The 22214-nt window shown below is 34.0% G+C and overlaps 1 protein-coding gene across 3 annotated transcripts in view; it reads right to left on the minus strand.

The window, feature by feature from the left end:
- Window positions 1–3599: 3599 nt before the first annotated feature.
- NLGN4X (neuroligin 4 X-linked) overlaps window positions 3600–22214 on the minus strand; it is a 199465-nt gene continuing 180850 nt past the window's right edge. For all 3 annotated transcript variants that reach the window (XM_084505923.1, XM_084505921.1, XM_084505922.1), the window contains 3 exons: window positions 19243–19428; window positions 15823–16612; window positions 3600–6883 (listed from right to left, as the gene is read on the minus strand). In XM_084505923.1, coding sequence (XP_084362049.1) covers window positions 6034–6883; window positions 15823–16612; window positions 19243–19428 — 1826 coding nt within the window. In that variant the 3' untranslated portion in view covers window positions 3600–6033. The remainder of the gene's footprint in view (window positions 6884–15822; window positions 16613–19242; window positions 19429–22214) is intronic.

Genomic DNA, 22214 nt, shown 5'->3' on the forward strand with positions numbered 1-22214 from the left:
TTAGAAAGCTTTTTTATGGCCTGATGATGCAGCTTAATTTGAGAAATCTTGCTGGGAGAGAGGATGAAAGACTCTTGATTCAAGAGCAGTATAGGGAAAAAAAATGTTGATAATGAATAATAGCAATGATATAAATAGCAGAGTAACAGGACAACCTGGCTTCAAGCTGACATTTCCCACTAAGACATACACCATGTCAAACCACAACTCTTGGGCTGACATAAAGTACAGACATCCACACAGACTGAGGCATTTCAAGGATTATAAATGTTGTTATGCAAATATTCCTCTAGTGGAACATCTTGGACACCTAAAACAGAGCAAGGAAAATGACAGATGAAAAAATTCTCTTTGAGATTAATACAGCATGGAATGGAACAAATCTGGTGACAAACATAACTGATGTGACAACAAAAAACATCTTGGTAACATCTGTATCTCTGAGGGAAGTATCTGATGAATTAATGGTAAAAGATATGGGATGACATGAAACTTGACTTGGGTAGAACAAAAAGTGTTACATCATACATCACAAGCTGAGAGAAGAAAAAGTAGTCTCTAGAAAAGATTATGATTATTATTCTTTTTAATAAAGCATAAATAAAGTTCACAATATTTTTTGTGCCATGTTTTTGGCTGTTGGAGAGAAACATAACTCTGCTCTCTAGTCTAAGCTTGTATATTTCTGTTCTAGCTTTTCCTTTTTAATTAAACCTGGAATTTGGGGAAGGGGACTACTCTGAAATATTTGGATAAACTATAATCCCTGGAAAGAGGTAGTAGAGGAAGAACTGTTTATGCTTTCAGTATTTGATAGTCACACGTAGTAGGGAAAACAAAAAGATAACATTAATTAAATTTCTCATTTATGTAAGTGGGTATTTCAGAAATGACTAGAACTGGCTGGTAAGGTGTTGCTGTTTTTATGGGAAAGGGGCAGAAAAGGCAGTTGGGAAAATGTTCATATTATAAATATTTGTCAAATTTCAATTTAAATAAATAAATACATTGAATGTACCTGATGTATTAAAAGCTTATTTTACATTTCAGTTGTTGCAATACTAATGCATGTTCTCCTTAATTACTGCTTTGTCTCAGGGGCATATCAAGTCATTTGGCTTACAACAAAATTCTTTCTCTGATTTTATTTTATGACTGTCTTGCATCCATGTAATCTCTGAGTGTCTTGGGCTTCTATACCACAGTAAAATTTGGATAAACTAGTTTGTGTAGGACAGAAAAGACTATAAAAGCATAACTTCCTTAGGAAAACATAACTATTGGAAGACAGAGTGAGGGCCTTGGTGGCCACAGCTGAACACCAAACAAAATGGTTTGAATCAAAACTGCATCCCAAAGTGAAATCTTTTTTATTATGCTACAGCTCAAGCAAGATATTTAGACATTTCCAAATCCCTTCCTTTTCATTTGCATTCATGAAAGGTTGATACCTTACTTGTCAGTCTAATGTGAGATGCTGAGAAATATTTTTTAAATATTATGATATTAAATACATAATATCATAATTTCTAGTGGGATGAAAATCCCAGGTTTTACCAGCTGCTAATGGCCTCTGGAGAGATTCAGGTTGATGAGGTTTGTGATGTCAAACAGCTGTAGATGAAAATACGAGAAACAGTTGACAATAATTAAATACAGATGCAAAACTATAAATCTGAGACAAGCACATAATTGTCATGGTATTCTTTTGTATGATTTTTATGGATATTAAATATTATTAAATTATTTTTAAGTGTAAATAGGAACATACTAATCTGCAGATTTATATTTCAGACAGTAAAGAAAGAAAACAACACAATATTTAGTTAGCATGAACAAACTTCTGAAGCTTTTTTGTTTGTTTGTTTGTTTGTTTTTTAATGTGAAATTCATTAACTGGAGAAAAAAAAAAAAAAAAAAGTTATTTATTGAGTTCACCCAGCAATTTAAGGTGAACAATTCACAGAAATGACACAATTATAGCCTCTTTTCTTGTGTATAGATTATCTCAAAGCAAGCTGTGACATTTCAGAGATTACTTGTAACTAAACATATTTGCGGAACAATTCTAAATCTGCAGTTTATTTGCAAAAAAGCTTTATATACAAATTGAATATTCAAAATTCAAGCTGCTTGATTAGGTCAATAGGCACATGTTTCTCAAAATCTTGATTTTTCATATTAAAAATCTGATATGAATCATTCAGAATTTGCTTTTTGCAAATACTCTTCAATATTATACTCAAAATTCATCAGACCTTATTGTTAGTACCTCTATTCAACAGAATAATTACAGAAAGCAAACAATGTCCAGCCAACGTTGCTAAAATATCTATGTACCTTTCCACTGAAGGGAAACCTGGCTGATAAAAGAAATTTAATAGCATAAAAGAAAAAAATATATATTTGCTTACTCAACTTTAAAAGGAAGAATGATATTGGCATACCTGCAAATATGTATTTTCTCTAAATATATATGAGTAACTTATATTGCTACTCCTACATATTTTTTCTTAAAAAAAATAGCAATTTATCTGAATTTTAAATACAAGTAAAGTATATTTACTTGCAGAGGTTAAAAGCATAACATTTTCTGAATTATTTTGAACCTTAGTTCAGAAGGTAACATTTTTCAGCTGCTAAGCTATACACCACTATGGGAAGCTGCTTACCTAAGCTTTTTTTCAGTGCTATAGAAAATACTAAAACAACAATTAAACTATTACTTCAATGGGAGTTGCAGTGCATACAGGTAATAAATATATGGAGCTTATTCTCTTATATCTTCATAGGCAGAGTTTTTTTCCTTTTACTGGTAGGCTTATAGAACTACAAAGGCCATGAAAACCCAAAGCTAACTTAAAAGTGCAACCTCTGTTACTTTAATATTTCTGTACTGTGTATCAAGGCATCATTTACATTAGATAATGAAGAGGAGATGGGGCAGAAAACATACCTCCGAAAGACTTTCTAAAAAAAAAAAAAAAAAAAGATGAACAAGTAGTTCTTCGCACAAAGCATTAGAAAATACCGTGATATTTTATTATTAAAAATGCTGCTGAAAAGTTTATACATATGTGTCCAGCCATATATATCTTCTATCATTACTTAAGGCAAAAAAAAACAACAACAACAACAAAAAAAAAAAGTAGCAAAACAATAACAGAAGAAACAATTAAACCCTGCGTGCCTCTTAAGGTCAAGAATATAAGCCTGGGAAAGTACTTTCATTTTTCTTTTACAGTTTGTAAAGTATATTTTGTTATCATTATTATAGAATTCTATGAAGACCCTATAAATCTGTTCCCTCTATAAATCATACATCATTCCAGATGTATTAAATTATTAAATCAACTTGATTATAATTACTTTTAAAAGCTAAAATCATTCACTTACAGGAACTTTTTTTTTTTTTTTTTACCCAAATGTCACAAGCCTGACACAGTACTGTACATATTGCTAGCAGAAGACAATTGGAAGTACTAAACAAATACTGTAATTCACATTACAAACATACCCAACTGATTATGATGCCAAGCATCATTATCATTTTTCTTTTCATTTTTCTTTTTTTTTTTCTTTTTTTTCTTTTTTTCACCTTTTTATTTATTTTATTTTATTTTATTTTATTTTTATTTTCTTAAGAGTTACGAGCTGCTGCATCTTGGCTGAGGCATTACATAGGTGGTGGAAAAGGCCTGGTATAGAGACAGCATTAATCAACATTATGTGATGGATCAGTGAAAAAGATGGTTTTCCATTTGCTACTACTTGTACTTTGGGCTTGTTGCTTCACCACATTCCAACCTACGTATCCAGGTCAGGTGTACGGTGCATGATATATATAAGATATATATCATCCACATGTTGTGTTTTTATCATGTCATTAACTTTCTTTTTATCTCTTTTTTTTTTTCTTTCTTTCCTTCAGAATGTTTTACTGCTTGCTATGACAAGGAGTCATTCAGATGAATAGGCCTCGGTCTTCCATTTTTTTTTTGTTGTTGAAGTGACTATTCCAAGATGTCTTATTAGGAAAAAAAAAAAAAAAAAGTATAGAAAACAAAAAGAGGTACAAGGCATCCTGTGTTAGATTCTTATGGGACATATGATATTGATGCAGCTTAGTCATGAATTTATAATACAAAATACATCTGGGATAATCATGTTCAAGTGCAGACCAATTTTGTTCAAATATCTTTGGTTACAATCTCTTGATGCAGTAACGTTCTAAAATGCAAAGTGATCTTCATCTGTAAGAACTTATTTTTAGCTTTTCACATTCTAACCAGTTGTTTGAATCAAATTGCTAAATTTCTTGTTTGGTAGCTTTGCATGGATTTTAGTTTTCCAGTGAAGGAAGGGCAAAAGGGAATAATCAACTAAGAATTTTGCCTTCCTGATACTATCTGGAATTTTTGGTTACATTCAGTTGCAAGACATCTGATGAACTCTCTGCTTCTCTCTCCATAATATTCACCAACTATGTGATTGCTGTGTAACAAACAAGCAAAGTATTTTCTGATAGGTAGGTGCTCCTCTCAAGGACAAAGCCAGGTACAGGGCAGAGAAATTCTTTAAACCATGATAATTTCTGAACTCTTTATGAAAACTTTAAAAAACATCCAAGCCACCATTTCCCCACTTTCATTTCTTTTGTTGTTGTTTTGTTTTTGTGTTTGTTTGTTTAGTAAGAACAAGAAGGTGCTCTCCCAGCTGAGACCCCTCTGCAACTGCTGGTGAATATAGAATTAGTTTTCCTCAGAAAAAATTGACCAAAACATAAGCTTTCTTTGATATTGTCAGGGCACAAAACTCTTCCTAATGTACTACAATAACCGAGAACTACAAACTGGACTCTTTGTATATACATTATTGGATGTCTCTTGGTTCAGTTCAACAAGCTTATTATAGTAATGTGTTGTTTTGTTTTGTTTTGTTTTCATATTTTTTTTTTTCCATTTTCCGATCCATTGCTATGTTGCAATTTAATAAAGGCTAACACAAAATTAAATTATATATATATATAAAAAAACTGTTTCAGAAAAAAAGCAACAATCTCCTATGAATACTTTAACATGCACTAGTGTAACCTGTAAGAGAAAATATGCAGGTCACACAGACAACTGTATCCTCTGCATGACACCATGGCCTCATATAAATGAAACATGTTAGAAAAACCGCATGATTTTTGTTTATCACTAGTAATTAAGAAGTAAATCCTCCTTTGGCCTGGAGGAAACAGAGGTGGTATGACTAATGTATATACACATAGGTCACAACTGAATGCACAATCTTTCTAAAAGCTCTTTTCAAACTGAAAACAACAATAAAAGCTTCTTTTTGTTGTTTTTAAACTCACAGCTATGTACATTTTTACAAAGTTTCTTTAAATATAGTTCAGGCTGGCAAATCATCTCTTTGCACAGAACTATACGTATTTTACTGCATAGTCAGTCCTCCTCTTTTTTTTTTTTTTATTTTTGTTTTTAATAATAAAATTCTATTTATTTCCCCCATCTGGATTACAGCTTCATATGCTGGGAAAAAGCCCATGGTGATGTCTTTGTTTTAACAAGGGCCATTCATGGTATGGCACATAAAGATTTTTTTTTATTATTTTATTTATTAAAAAAAAGAAAAAAAAAAAAAAAAAAGAACAAACACCTGTACAGTCACTGGCTCTGTGTTCCAGAAGACTCTGCTTGTTACACTCAAAACACAATTTTAAGTGATTTCTTCTGGACTCAACTTTCAATTAAAGGGATTGAGATCTTAAAGCAGTATTGTAACAGCAATGTACACTTTTCACATTTCACAGGGTTTGTACTTGATCTTTAATATCAGAGAGTTCCAGTGGGAAGGATCAGTAAGAAAATAATGACCGTCCTTCTCTTTTACTTTTTTTTTTTTTTTTTTTTTACTTTATATTTGGACAAGTTGTTCAATGGATGGTATTATAACTTTTTCTTCTTTTATTTATTTATTTTCTTTCTTCCAGGTGGCTTGTGAGGGTAAAGTGGAAGGGCTGAGCTATACCCTAGTGGTTGAATGTCCATGGGGCAAATTCGTACTGTTTTGTCCTCCACTGAACGTGTTGAAAGTATGCAAAGGCTGCATTCCTGTTAATGTATTTGGGATCATGGTTATGGTGTTGGGCGTCATGAGAGGGATGTCATCTGGGGACCTTCTCAAAGTGAGTGTATAGTCAGGTGGGCAGGTTAGTCTCAGCGTGTCATGGGCCTGCAGTGATTCACACTCATGGTCATGTTCCAGCTGTTTCATCTGCAAGGACATGATCTCTTCATTTTGTATGTGCGCAATATCATTGGTTGTGTTCCTCTGGGGACTAGGACGCCTGTGAGTCTCGTGGCGCCGCTTATCCTTCTTGTAATACAATGCAGCAAAAGCTAAGATATTGAGGAACAGCAAGGACGCCCCCACAGCGATGGTGACACTCAACTCTGTGGAGTAATCTCGCTTGTTTTCTATTAGTACTGTTGTATCCTCAGGAGCTGTTTTATGGGTGTCTTTGGAATGCTTGGGGTTGTTGGCAGGTGTCATTGCTGGGCGTTTGGTAGCTGGCCACAATTTACCAGGAGAACGTCGGGTAACATAAGGAAATGATGTCATGTCAGGAGGGGGGACTTTAGTTGTTGTGGAAACATACTGAAATATCTCATTCAGGTTGTGAAGGTGTGGCACAAGCTCCAACCAGAAAGCAACTTTTGTTGCTCGGTAGTGATCACGAACTCGGGGTTTCAGGCCAATATGGAGATAAAGTTGATCTTTAGGATTGTATTTGGACCAGGCTACTTCTTCAAAGCGGTTGGGTTTTGTGTGGATGAACTTTGTGTCTTGTGGAACAGGCTGGTTTGGATCTCTACAAAAATAAAAACAAGCAATATTACAGTTACTTAAAAATAGCAACAACAACTACAACAACAACAATAAAAACTTGTCTTTTAGTTAATCCTATCCTTATATCCTTATATCCTTATATCCTTATATCCTTATATCCTTATATCCTTATATCCTTATATCCTATACTTAACCTAAAAACAGAAGAAATACCTCCCAAATTTATAACAGATGCTAATATATAAACAAAATAATAATAATAAAAAAATACTTACTATACAGTGTACCTCAGACACACTAATATTTATTTACATGAAAACAGAAAAAGGAATGTGTTCAGCTCCCAAAAGTTCATCTGGAGTTCTGTGAGTCAGTCTCATACTCCAAAGCGGTCTTAGAGAGGTACTAATTATCTTCCCCCATAAAGTAAAGTAAAAGTGTACCTTCTCAAGATTTGACATGAACATTCTCATTTAAGGTACCACTACTTCCACTGCTGCAAGCAATAAATATAAGCATCTAATCTCTGTAGCAATGTTGGAAATCCATGTGACTATGAGAATTTATACCAGCTGTATATGACTTTAAAAACTTCAAAATGTGAAGTAGCAGGGCTAATACATGTAAACGGGTGCAATTTGTCTTTCTGTTCCTTTACTGAACTGTTAATATCCCTTTGTTCAGAGACCTACTCTTGGAAAAAGCTTTTGAAATATTTCTATGTTACAAATCATTCCATCGTTTGCATTAAGAGATAACTGTCTTGTGCTCAGTACTACTAAATATCTATACTTAGTGGATTTAGGACAGTGTGTCTTAATTTCATCCCAGCTTCTAGGGATAAGACTTATGTTAGCTGTCAACAAGTTTTATAGTACTTAAGTAGCAGTAGAGATAAGAGTGGCATGGTACAGTAGCACAGAGATAATTTAAAAGTTGTTAACCCAATACATTTAATTGAAATAATGCTTTTCCTATCTTTTTTTTTTTTTTCTTTCTTTCTTTCAAAACATTTGAAAATAAAGGCAAATATATGTACTCAAAGGCATTTAAATATGGTTGGTGTACATGTATGTTTATAATTTTGTTAAACCGCACATAAATATGACTTTGTCTGGGCATGGACAAATACAGGATTTAAAATAACAATCACAGTGCAATACTTTGTTCTGCATGAGTTTGAATCTTCTATAGTAGCAAAGCATATTTTCTGAGATTTTGGGATAAATTATAATGATTCACTTTCTGCTCATTACTCTGAGAACCATCCATTCTCCTTTCCATTCCCATATGCATTATTATATTTCATGTGAAAATGATTTTAATATTTTCCTTTTATATTTTTCCTTTAATATTTCCTATAATTTTTCCTTCCATATTTTAGTATTTTGATTTTCTTCTAATATACTGTTATTGTTATACTGTCCTGGGAATACAAAGACTCACTGCTACAGATTTTAAAGCCCTCTTTTTTTTTTTTTCCTTTTTAGTTTCCTTTTGCTCTTGAGCATGATTGCCTAGTTTAGTGTTCCTTTGTTATTCATTAACTATTAGCTATTCCTTAACTATTCTTAGCATAACGTGCTAATTTGGGTTTAATAATCTTATGATTCCTGCATTCACCTGTTTACTTGAAAGAATTTATATTTTTTTGAAGAAGAAGAAATTTATTTCTATAAATATTTAGTACTTTGTTTTACTATGTTTGTGGGACTTCCCCCCCCGCCCCCCCCCATACTACCCTGTATCAAATCTTTCCTATCTCAATAACATATAAATTAAGAATTCTAGAGCTGTGGCTATTTTTTAATTATTTTATATTATTTGTTGATATTTTACAGACTAAAAAATAAACAAATCCTGTAAATTCTGAAAAAAAAAAATAGAATTTAGTTTCTTAGTAATTGTTCATCCTGGCTGAAACTAGAAGATTAATATCCATTTTCAAGCAGTGGGGGAATAGATTTTAATATGCTGTTAGTTTGAGGAATTGTATCATGCATTCCAGAGGGAAAGAAATGTATTTCTTCTGTTCTTAAAGAGCAGACTGAAGGATTTGGCAAATGTAGAGAGGAAAATATTTTTCCAGTACAATATATCTACCTTCAGGCTCAACACATAAATTCTAAAACAAACAAACAAAAAAATCAACAAGTTTATTAAAATGCAAAACATTTATTTATTTATTTATTTATTTTTGGTCAGAAACTCAAAATCCTGGAAGAGCTACAGCACAAAATCCCCCTTGTGTTCTCCTCACTTGCTGTTCTGATTCACAGCACAAAAGACTCTAGGAAGGATACTATAAAAGACATAAGCTAGCTCACACAAATACTTCATACACAGTAGTAGGAAATGAAGAAGCTGAGCAGTCCGGCTGACTGGACTAATCCTTTTCCCCTACTCCTTCCCCAGGTGGAAATGAAAGAGGGGATGGAGGAATCCTGGCCCTGTTGAAGGTAATGGAAAGTTTACCTTTGTTTACATTTAAAGTTCCAAAGTGTTTAGATTATTTTTAAATGGACCTATAAACATGACAGGAGATGATGATTTTAGCAAATAAAAATTTTTGAAATTAACATTCTCTTTTCCTACAGACTACAAAACATGTAAATAAACACCTCCATTTCCTTCCCTCTCTTCCATTCAGCATCTCTATGTCTTCTTTTTAACTGTATCTATTAGGAATAGCAAATTCTACTGCATCCTTCTTCAGCCATGAGAAAGAAGCCTCCTTCAAACGCAAGAGAGAAACTTACAGACACATGTGAATAATCCTGTATTTCAGAACTTGTTTACATGGCTGTGCATGGGCATATTGAAACAAGGCACAGAAAAAAAAAAAAAAAAAAAAAAAAAAAGGGGGTGTCTGGGTGTCTGCTAGTCCTAAAGAAAGGTCATTGTTTTTCTTAGGGTATCAGAATGTTACTTTTGGCATCAAATCTAGAGTGATCACTTAATAACGGAACCGCTGAAATACTGTCACTGAATTTGGAGAATGTGTAGATTTATTTATTTTTTTTCAAAAGAAAATTAAATGACTAAATGCAGTCCTAAAGAAAGAATCTACTAAAGAATGGATCTTAGTTTTACAGACTTATAATGATTTACCAAAATTATACATTATAAGAAGATTTTTACTTTCCTTGGACCTTCTTCTATGCTCACTGGTGATAAAATCAGAAGGTTACAACTTCCAGTATGTTAAGTCTTTTCCTCGTAATGTTGCAAAGTTTATCTTCTTATAAATATTTTTCCAATACCCTACTATAAATACTTTTCCAGTATTGTAGACATAAAATATAGATGTAATCATTTCCATTATACAGTTACATGTTTGACAAAACATTCACTATTTTAATTACAGATTTAGTTTTTTCAGCTTCTAACTTCACTGGTGTTTATGGATATTCTTGAGGTTTAAATTCAAGAAGGCACAGAACAAAAGACTGCAGAAATATCCTCCTTTAATCTCCATTCAAATCATTATGATAGAAATATAATCTGACCAATATGTTTTCAGTTCTGAACTTCCTCAGTTAATGGATCTCATAATGGATAATGGTTCCCAATCCCACTAGTTGACAGTGTTTTATTTATTTATTATTTTATTTTATTTTATTTTATTTTAGTTATCCTATTGCTAGAACAAAATTGATACTTTCATTCATTTTGTTCTCTGATTATTTTCATCATTTACAGGATTCAGTTTAAACACATTCTCTATCAAAAAAAAAATGCCCCTATTATTAAATGCTTGTATGCAATATATATTGTGGTCTTTCTTGTCCTGTCTAAGGTATTTTTATTAATGTGCAGAATCACCTGATGTCACTTATGATGTCTCTCTCCCACTTTCAGTCTACACTGCTTTTGCTCAATTTAACATGTTGCCATTTATTTTCATTTAATTCAAACCTCATAGGCTACAAACATACATTCAAAGCATTGTTTTTTTCTCAAGCATAAATGTGTCTGCAATTAATGCTGACCGAAGAGTAACACACATTCCTATTCACAAGGTGAATTATTAGATGACCTATAGGACAAATGAGGGAACTGAGTATTTCACACCTGGTGATATTGGCTCTGAAGAATGTCAAGAAATGTTAGGAAATTTTCTCTTATTCAGAATTCCACATGGCATGTTAAAATGCCTTTTATGTGCTTTTGCAAAGCATTGACCATTAGTCAGCATAATGGAACTGTTACATTAATGCATTTAAAGAGTTTCATTTTTTTTGGTGACATTCTTTGACTTCATCAGAGAGTAAAATGTCTCAACAATTAAAAACTGGGCCTGTCTCTAAGACACTGAAAGGCCCATTCATAATCTATTTTCTTTCTTTTCTTTTAACTCCATATTAAACAAATAAACAAACATAACAAAACAAAAAACACAACCACCACCAACCAGAAAAATAACAAACTCTGTAGACCTTCTTCATGCTTACACTGATTTTTCAAGTTGTCACAATAATAACAGTGATGTAGCTACTCCTGCCTGAAGCACTGGTACAGGAGGTACACAAACATGTTTTTTTTTATTATTATTATTATTTATTTTATTTTATTTTTTAATTCCTTATCTCCTTTCCTCACTTATCACCAAGTCCCACTGTTGCATGTTCTCAGTCAGCTATTGTAAATATTGTAGAAAGCATACCATAAGTACTCTGTTTCATTTGACCAACAGACCCAAAATAAATGTTTATTTCTTCAGATAAAAACATCAAAAGAAATGCAACTCATAAAACAGTTCAGAGAGAATTTATTTGAAAACACATTTTAATCATTGGAGATCTTATTAGGTCTTCCTTTAGAAAGCTGAACTGAATATAAAATTTAGATATCTTTATTAACTCAGATAATAAAGAATCAATGGCAGGATATAACTCAGGAGTATTCTTCCAATTTAAAAATGAATCAAGGATATGTCTTTCCAACCTTTATCTTTCCCATCTCCAACACAGAGCTGGATGAATGAGGGCAAAAATAGAGTATTGTAACTACTCAAAAGAGGGTAATTTTTAGAAACCCAATAGATGCCTCAGAGAGCATGTTTTCATATCTACTGCATGAATCTTCAAATCCTTCTTCACAAGCATGTAGCTGGCAGACTATCTTTTAAGGGCTGACACACAACCCCTCACATTGTTCAGTCTCCCTATATCGATATATCTGTGAAGGATGTAACATGGCCCTAATATTTGAACATTTGCTGAACATTTGAGCATATAAAATTTCCATTATGGTAGGATAGTACTACTGGCAGCAGACTAAAGCTTTAAGTGCACCTCTTAATGAAGCTCCCATGCTTAATTTTCCAAATAGTGGAATGAAAAGCCACATATTCACATCATTTTTATATCCCAAAGGTAGTTTCTCATGCCTACTTTGTAACAAATTATTTCCCTATTTCTAACCATGCTAGAAACAATATTTTAAAAGGTTAAGATGACTGTGAATGTAAAAAACAAACAAACAAACAAAATAATAATATAATAAGAGCAAGGTAAAAAATGGAGGATTAGCAAAAGCATCTTCTAAGTATTCATTTTAAGCATGACTCATTTGCCATTAAAGTCACTTTAATTGTTGCCGCTTATTTGCTGATAACTGTCTTCAAAGTAAAACACAATAAAGCACTGTGTTTTGGGCTGTGCCTTTAACACCTAGTGTTTTTACAGGATTGACCTGCCCTCCAAACCTAGCTTTGACAGTTCATTAAACAACAGTGACAGCAGGTCAGTTAAAAGCCATTAAAATGATGCACTACCTGAGCCATAATTATACAATAAGTACCTCAATGTTGTCTCTGTGGGACAGTCATTGAGACTCAAAGAATCTCAAGAGACATTAAAATAATAATATAAAAAAATTGTCAATTTTAGTGTTTAAGGTCCACCTACAGGGGAAACATCAAACGGCAAAATCTGTCACTTAACAGATTTTTCATGTATTGCCATGGGTAAAAACAGAAATAATGTCCAGTTCAGGATAAGGGAAATTATTAATTTAAAATTATTAATTTAATAAAAGGTAGAAAAAAGAAAAAAAAAAAAAGAAAGAAAGAAAGAAAAAAAAAAGAAAAAAAAAAAAAAGAAAAAGATAACCAACCCTTTATTTTTGAGAGTTGTAGGACCTCAAAGTACACCACATAGATTTCAGATTGCATGCGGTGTAGAGAGAAGAATGGTTTTTCCATATACACTCTTGATATACGGACAGCAGCCCCACAGAGAAGGATCTGGGGTTGTGGTTAATAGCAAACTGAAAATAAGCCAGCCCTGGCACCCAGGAGGGCCAACCGTATCCTAGGGTGCAACAAGCATGGCATTTCTAGTTGGCTGAGAGAAGTGACTGTCCTGCTCTACTCTATGCTGGTGCGGCCTCACCTCGAGTACTGAGTGCAGTTCTGGGCACCACAGTACAGAAAGGATGTGAAACTCTTGGAGAGTGTCCAGAGAAGTGATACAAAGATGTTGAAGGGCCTAGAGGGGAAGACGTACGAGGAGTGGCTGAGGTCAGTTGGCCTTTTCAGCCTGGAAAAGAAGAAGCTGAGGGGGTACCTCATCGTGGTCTACAGCTTCCTCACGAGGGGGAGTGGAGGGGCAGGCACCGATCTATTCTCTTTAGTGACCAATGATAGAACCTGAGGGAATGGTGTCAAAATGTGACAGGGGAGGTTCAGGCTAGATATCAAGAAGAGATTCTTCACCGAGAACGTTGTCTCGCACTGGAACAGGTTCCCCAGGGATGTAGTCACAACACCAAGCCTGTTGGAGTTCAAGAAATGTTTGGACTATGCTCTTAGTCATACGGTCTGAAATTTTGGGTAGACCTGTGTGGTGCTGGGTGTTGGACACGATGATCCTTATAAGTCTCTTCTGACTTGGGATATTCTATGGTTCTATGATTCTATGATATATGTGCCCTGTTACTCTTGTTTTGAGGTGCTACAAGCTTCCCTTTACCATTGGTTACAGAGTTCCCTTTACAATTGGTTATATTGGTTTCCCTGTACCAGTGGTTACAGAGGAAATACAATCTTAAAATATTATTTTCCTACAAGTATTCTCCTGTATTATCCAGAATAATTAATATCATATTAGCTATTGCTAATATTTATATTGTTCATATAAACTAAGGGGAAAGAAAAAACAAACAAACAAAAAAAAAACCTACCTATCTTGGGTTGGTCTTTCCCCTTACCTGGGAAAAATGAATCTTTACATCTAGAGGTCTTTTAAAATAATGTATCTTTCTGTCTACAACATGGCAAGTTTGTAATGCTACATTTCTGTCTCTTCAACTATAGGGAGGCTTCAGAAATGATTCATGGCTCTCCTGAAGTACCTGCTATATTATGTAGGTGTAGTATGACCATGGATTCATAACTGGGTGATGGTATGTATAGCTTGCTGAAATTGGCTTTCATGTAGCAACAGCTGTAAACTGCTTATGACTACAAGTAATGGGACTGCAAGAAGCTCCTCAAAAATTGCTTAAATTCAACTTATTCTACATGGGACAATCATAAAGAAATTAAATATAACAGCGACACTGTGGAGATCTCCATACGAATTCCAAACACATCTATATGAAGTCCTCTACATATATGTGACACTCGATCCATACAAATAAAGACACAATGATGGTAAAATAGTCTTCCTGAGTGTGCAGTACAGCCAGCATGCAGCATTCTCTGTCCATAAACTAAGCTTTTGTGCTTAAGTTTGTCCAAACCAGTCATCCAACTGATGACTTATTGTTTCCAAAAACATCTAAATATTCCACAGTTCATTCACTCATGTTGTAGCCCTGTGGAATTTCTGCATTTTAAAGTACCTGCTTGTCTAAAATGTAACACAACAAAAGCTTTCTTTTTCCTTGTAAAGTGACCTGAAGCTTGTGATTGTTTCTTACTCAATTCATGCTCAAGGTTTTTGTTCAGTCTGCAAAATCTCCCTCCCTTGAACATTGTTTGGATTCATTAAAGGCTGCTAGAGCTGAGTGTTTCACACTAGGCACCTCTGAATTTTTCTTATAGTGCTGCATACCATTCACTGCACTGCAGTAAAGCTGCAGTTTCCAGAGTCCAATCCTGCCATTAAACTTTCATTGGAAAGATTTACAGCCCCTTTGTGCCACAAGTGTCTTTGTTTTAACTGAGTACCGAAGACTCAAGGTTAACAAAAAAAGCCCTTGCTGTTCAAGTAAAACACTGCAATATTCTTTAGAGGAATGTTATAGAAAGCGGGCAGAAATTATTAATGGCACTCACAGATTAAGCTGCTTTGAGGGATCTTTCCTTGATGTTTACAACTGTATTTCAGCTAAACCTTGATGTCTCTATTTTGTAAGCAGAATTAATTTAAATGTTCAACCTTCTCATAGCAAAATTTATATCTGAGTCTTTTCTTAATCCTAGTGAAGTGCTTTGTGGCCATTACAGCCACCAGAGGGAAAGAAAAAATCTTTCCTATGTCTGTCTGATCCACTTCTTCCCTGAGCTTCTATTCCTATGAAGGTCGCTAAAAAAAATAAAAATTAAATAATAATAATAATAATAATAATAATAATAATAACTTCTTTACTTTTGTAAGAGATAATTGCTATCTGTATGCCAGTTCCTTCAATTTCCTCTGATTTTTCAGTATCTAAGTGAGCTGTCTTTTTCCCTGAGATGTGTTTTTTACTAATAATTTTCCTATTTTTAAACCAAAAATACAGTGCTTTATTCTTCTCACTGAGCTACTGAAAAAAAAAATAGTTTGAGGGAACACACTAATCAAAAATGTATTAAATATGAATAAGCCCCAGTTACATACTGTCTCATGCATACCAAATAGTGCTATAGTGCTATGGCACAATCAGGGTTTGAGGCCATTGCTACAGAATGTTGACTAGCTTAGTAGTATGTTATCAACCGAAAGGAATGCTGAAGGTCAGACTTACCCAGTTTTGGCGAAGTTCGTCCAATATGTCATAACTACGGCACTAAGCATGACATCATTCTTGGAAAAATTGCAATTGAAAAGTTCTGTTGGGCCAATCATAGGAATGCCAAACACATAAGGGACTTCATCACCATGAGCTGAATCAGCCCAACTTGGTTTCATTTCACTTTGGCAGTGGTGATAAAATGCATAGAAATATGTTGGAGATCCATACTGGGCATGAAGGTCAGCAGTGGCAACGGCAGGAGCAACCCACTGGTGGTCAGTAAAAAGAGCTACCAGGGTCTTCCGTCTTGTTTCAGGGTTTTCTTTGTCTGCCCAATCGGTGTACATGAATTTAATGGTCTCTCGCAGTGTATCTTTCCCTTCTGGATAACCATATAGATTGTCCACAAAATTGGAGACAGAAAAGTCAAAATCATTGGGGGAAACACCATCTTCATTGTCTACTATGCCATCCACAAATTTTAAGCCTTCCCCTTGATTCACACCCAGCATTATATCATAGTTAAGGAATTCTCCTTGCTCCATGAGAATCTGGGGGTCATCTGGAATCACGTCTCCATCTATCACAGGCCCAAAGGCAATGTGGTATGTGGCTGGAGTGATGGTCTGTTGAATGAGTTCTTTGTAGTTCTTATTTCGAAGGCATTCAACCAAATCAGTGGTATCCAGCATGTCACAGCCGACTTTATCTGCTAATATCCTAGTGTACTTGGCAGGCTGGTAGTTCACTGCCCAGCTGGACAGGGCTGTTCCACTCTGTATGATTGCCTTTTGGAACAAACCTGCAGGTGCAAATTGTTTAAATACAAACCAAGTTATATATTACAAAAAATAAACTAAACTAAACTAAAATAAAGTAAGGTAAAATAAAATAAAGTAAAATAAATAAAATAATCAGCATTCACTAAGAAAAGAATGTATTGATTATGCAATAACTAAAGGATGCATATTCTTATATTCCAATTCAGTTTCTATATGTTCTACTCACTGCTCCTTTTTAATAGTATATGTAATAGGCTACTAATTAAATTCTCTCTTGTTCCTGATGCTCACATACAGAAAACATGAAGGTTTCAGGTTACTGGTTCAAGAACAAAACTCATGTTTGTACTGCAGTTTTCTTGCATTTTTAATTCAAATGCTAGTCCCCTGGATTTAGCACAGTGGTAATCCCGTAAAAATTTCTTTAAAGGAATGGCAACTACAAGCAATCATATCCTCTTCACCATGTAAATGACTCTCATAAATGCACTCTTCAGTAGTTTAAAGGTCAAATGAAAATTACACACTCTCATTTCCTTCACAGAAGCTATGCATCATATAATTTGAAAAAATCTGCTCTGCTAAAATCAATTTAATAGGCTTGAACCTTCTCCTCTGACTTTTTTTTCATTACCACCTGAGAGGGTGTATATATATATATATATATATATATATATATATATGTATACACACACACATAGTGTTAGTAATGCTTATATGGTGATTTAAAATGTTTGCATATTTTAGAAGAAAATAAGGCAAAATTGAATAGTTCTGGTTGTTTTATATTTTTATAATATTGGAAAGAAAAAAAAAAGACACAAGCTAAAGAGTTTCTTTGTGACACCAGAGCACTGCAGATCATGGAGCTTATTTCAGAATCAGACCCATCTTTTTCCAGGTAAGATAACTAAAATGGCCTATTGTATACTTAAACTAAAAAGCCTGAGCACCTTCTGCACATGGTTTCTACACTCAAGCTCTTGAAATACCGAAGACAGCAAGAGCTACAAAAATATTTGAAGACCTTCAAGCATTTACAGGGAAAGTGGGCTGTGGCCAATACACCTTTGTGATGACTGCTTACTGCACAGGATATAAAATTTCAGTAATGCAATTATTTGATTTTTTTCATTATTCCATCTGCTTGCTTTTAGCAGGGATTACTCAACAGTTACTCACTTCACAGTATTGTATCAATTCCCTTAAATGTCAGAAATAATTCTATGTACTTTCAAATAGGATATGTTTACTAGCTACAAATGACTGCTATGGCTTAGACTTCTGCCATAGATTTCTGTATGTTTGATTATAATAGGAGTAACATGAAGTTATAAATACAATACATATTTGTTTGTTTGTTTGTTTGTTTTTGGCAAGGTTTATGTAGCAGGGGGGCTGTAGGGGCAGACACTATAAGCAGAGTCCAGAAGCTGCCCCATATTAGATAAGAGCCAGTTCCAGCTTTTCCCACTTGGAAAAGGGACCCACCACTAGACAAAGTTGATCCAATAAGTGACACTGGTTGTGCCTTTTTAAGAGCATGTGTAAGAAAGGAAATTAGCTGCTGTGCCACAGCAGCTGGGATAGATGAGTGAGATAACATTGAGAGAGAGAGCCCTGCAGACACCAAGGTCAATGGAGGAGGAAGAGGAGGTGCTCCAGGCACCAGAGCAAAAGTTCATCTCCAATTCACAGAGGGACCAAGGTGAAGCAGGCTGGATGGGAGGGAAGGTGTTTTTAGTTTGCTTTTAGTTTCTCACTGCTGTAGTCTACTAAGAATAGAAAATAAATTATGTTAATCTCCCTGTGCTGAGCCTTGGTGAGTAATTTCCAGTGAACAGGAGCCCATATCTCAGCCCTTAAGCCCTTTTTTCTTCATATTTTTTCACTCTCTTCCTTTCAGGACAGAGAGTGAGAGAGCAGTGAGAGAACATGGTTAGCCATCAGTGTAAAGCCATCACATTGGTCTTGTCTTTTATTCATTTTTTTGCAGAATTGGTCTTGCCAATAACAATCAGTACACTACTGTTGCTATATGTTATTTGTTTGTTGTTGTTGTTGGTTGGTTGACTGTTTTCTGAGGGCAGAAATTCTGCAGCTCTGACACTTACCAAAATCTTAAGAACTCTGTGTAGGAGCATGTACTACTTGTGGAGAGTTAAACATTTTTTCGTATGAAATTGAGTTATATTGTTATTTAGTAAGGAAAACATCTAAATACATGCTGGAAAGGTAGACAAGAATGTTTAAGAAATGAAAAATATCACTGTTCTGTTTAATTTTAAATACTTCATATTGTTTGATGGAAGATTCAGTGGAGACTGTTGATAAATCCAGAAAAATAATATATGGCCTGTGGCAGTTTTTTTGTGTGAAATTTCTACTACAAAAGCATGCATTTTTAATGTAAAATATTTGTGTTGATTAATACAAATGCAGAATACTGGATAGTAGGTATTTTACAAAAAATTACAGACATGGTGTCATTCTAATTCAGCCAAACTTAATTTGGCCATTTTCCTTAAATTATATAGATATGCATATATACACGTATATAAAGATTTATTTTGTTTTAAAAGTGTACTGTTGATTTACAAAAGAATCATTTTACTGTTACTGAACTACGTTTTGCTCAGGAGATACTTACCTTCTGAATAGTGAGAGAGTGTCAGAAGACTGACACAGGAAGCTCCTGCCCCAGATCCAAAAATAGTAACTCTTTTTGGGTCTCCTCCAAAAGATCCAATATTTTCTTCAATCCAACGTAAAGCTTGGATTTGGTCAAGCAATCCGTAATTGCCTTTTGCAGCTTGGTCCCCAGTACTTAAAAAACCTGTAAGGAAAAAAGGGATAATTTTAATTCAACTGAAAGAGTTAGCTACAAGGTAAACATATATTCTGAGCTCCCCTCTCCCCCTTTTTTGTAAAAAAAAGTTACAGTCCTAGTTGCATGTCTCCAGTGCAGGTTGAGGAAATCATTCTGTGTTGTTTGGTTTTGGTTTGTTTTGCCCTAATGCAGAGATAATGTTTGTGAAAGATCGTCATTTATTTTCTGAAATAATTATGTATCAATGAAAAAATATCTGAAGATTTTAAGCATTTGACAACTTCATGTGATTAAGGTATAAAAAATTGTAAATTGTTTTTATGCAAAGACTACGTACAGGAATAAGTGAGATAACAAGTCTTCCACTATGAACAATGCTCACTAACACACTAATTTAAATGCTTCTTAACATTGTCCAAAATTCTTCTGACCTATATAGCTCTATAAATTATTGTACTTGTGATATGTATGGACAAGCTCAGAAAAAGAATAAGGATTAAAAAAAAATAGAAAAAGAATCAGGAAACAATGTAGGGAAAGAAAAATTACACTCAAATTTTTGCAACGGTTATTTATTAGGAAGATAGCAGATAAATTGTGAGCAATTCAGTTTTTGATCGAGATATTTTATCTGAACAAATCAGTTTTTGTTTCTTTCATTGGAAATTGCAGGAAGAACTGTGCTGCTATTTTTTGCTCCTGTACTGTGTTTATCAGATTTTACAAACAAAGCATGACACATTTGCTGCCTGTCTTGCAACTTAGAACAAAATGACTGAGAGACTAGGACTGAGATTAATTTTTCTTTTCTGAAACCAGCTAACCTGAAATGTTATCCATGCCCATCATTCAGTCTAGACTTTGTGTTATGTTCAAATTACCACATTGAATCATGTACTTACACCCCTCTAACTCCCACAGACCTTTTCCTGTCAGACAATTGGAAGCCAGGAGTCTATTAGAATACCTTACAACACTAGAATACCTTACAACAATGTTTGCAGATGGACATTACTGATTTAGGTACCACTGGTAGTTGCTTGTCAAGTCAAAGAAGGAACTCACTGATATTTCCAAGCAAATTTTCATTTCAGGCAAATTTGCCAGAAGAGGGACCCAGGACTCAGGAGATCTGCAGTCCTGGAACAGTTTGAAATTAAAGTGAGAAAGAGATTCACTGTCTGCAACCTTGAGACACCTTAGCCTTCCTGTTCCTAGCAAGGACTACAAGGGAGACCTGAAGTCCTAAGGAAAATAGACCTTGCACTACATTTGAACTCCTTTGGCAAATGGGAACAGATTTATTTGCACTGACTGTCTTTTTTTCAGTGACAAGAAGGGAGAAAATTCACAAGGTTGGATTAATTAAATGACTGAAAATGGAAGAAATGGAAAAGAAGCAAAGGTGAACAAAAAGAAGAAACAGTTAGATGTGTTGGACATTCACAGATATATTTACACAATGTTTTCTGTGGTAAAATTTCTACAATGAGATGTAAATCCAGCCTCAAGATTTAAAAACAGTATCATATAAAGGATTAAATGTTAAATTTCAAATGCTATATAGACTACATTACACTATTGCATTTCTACGTGCAAGATTAGCCATTATTAAATAAAACTTACTATCTTGCATCCAAAAAATATTTTCTTCAGATTTAAATAGCAATTATTAATAGCTATTTAGTGTCACAAAGTGTTTCATGAACTCATATGTATTTGATCTCATATTGTATTTTTCACAAAACGCTTACTTCAATTGCAGTAATATGAATCATACATTTATTACTAAATAGCATTTGATATGGCTTTCTCGTTAAAAAAAATACCCTAGTAGTGGCAAGCATGGTGGTTAAAATAGCAATAACATGTTCTTTCTCATACCAATAGGGAAATGCAAACAAAAAAACAACAAATCTGTAATTGACCTTTTTGAAAAAAGGTCATGCCTTTATTTCATTTTTAGAGCTATCAAAGAATAACTTGCTTGCTGGATTTGTTGCTGCAGTTCACTGTAATGCTCTATAATATTTTACAATTAAGCCTTTATTCAATCAGAACTATGACCTCCCTGTGAGAAAGTGACTCTAGTAACCTTTAAAGCAGCATGGTAATTAATATTCAGAGCCTAACCACGTTTTACCTCTTATAGCAGCATCAAGCTGGTTGATCTTTGTGTTTTTGAATTCCTTCCAAATATTCTGAAAGGTGACTGAGTAAAATTGCAGTAAGTGAATATCTGATGTTAGACAAATTAAGATTTTGTTTTGTTTTGTTTTCACAGTTCTCTGCTGATTCTCATTAATTACAAGAGCAAATTTTCTTAATTTCTAAACTAATCATCAAAGCAAAGTGTCAGCCCCACGTGACACAAACTGAATTTATAAATCTGTCTTTTCTTTATGAGTATATATTTTATTTCATGCTCTGAGTACTAGATCAAAATATTTATTCAATGCTATTTCAAGAATTTCAGGCAAGAAGTAACTATTCATCAAGAAATACACAACACTAACAACTTATTGTTTTTATTTTATTTTCCTGTAGCCACTGTGAAGATTTCAGAATAGCTTCTTCATGTGTCACTGTAAAATCCTAAACAAACAGGAAGGAAGCTTTGCTTTGATATACTCTGTGTCTGATAAGTATATGATTTTAAGTGAAATAAGAATATTTTCCATTTTACTGTACAGAGTGATTCAAAGGATAGTCTGTGAAATGAAAATCCATAGATAAGGTTTTAATAGAATATGGAAGTCCACTGTCCTAGTGCAACAAAGAAAGGATGTCCT

This window comes from Aythya ferina (assembly GCF_964211825.1).
Source record: "Aythya ferina genome assembly, chromosome: 1".
NCBI lineage: Eukaryota > Metazoa > Chordata > Aves > Anseriformes > Anatidae > Aythya > Aythya ferina.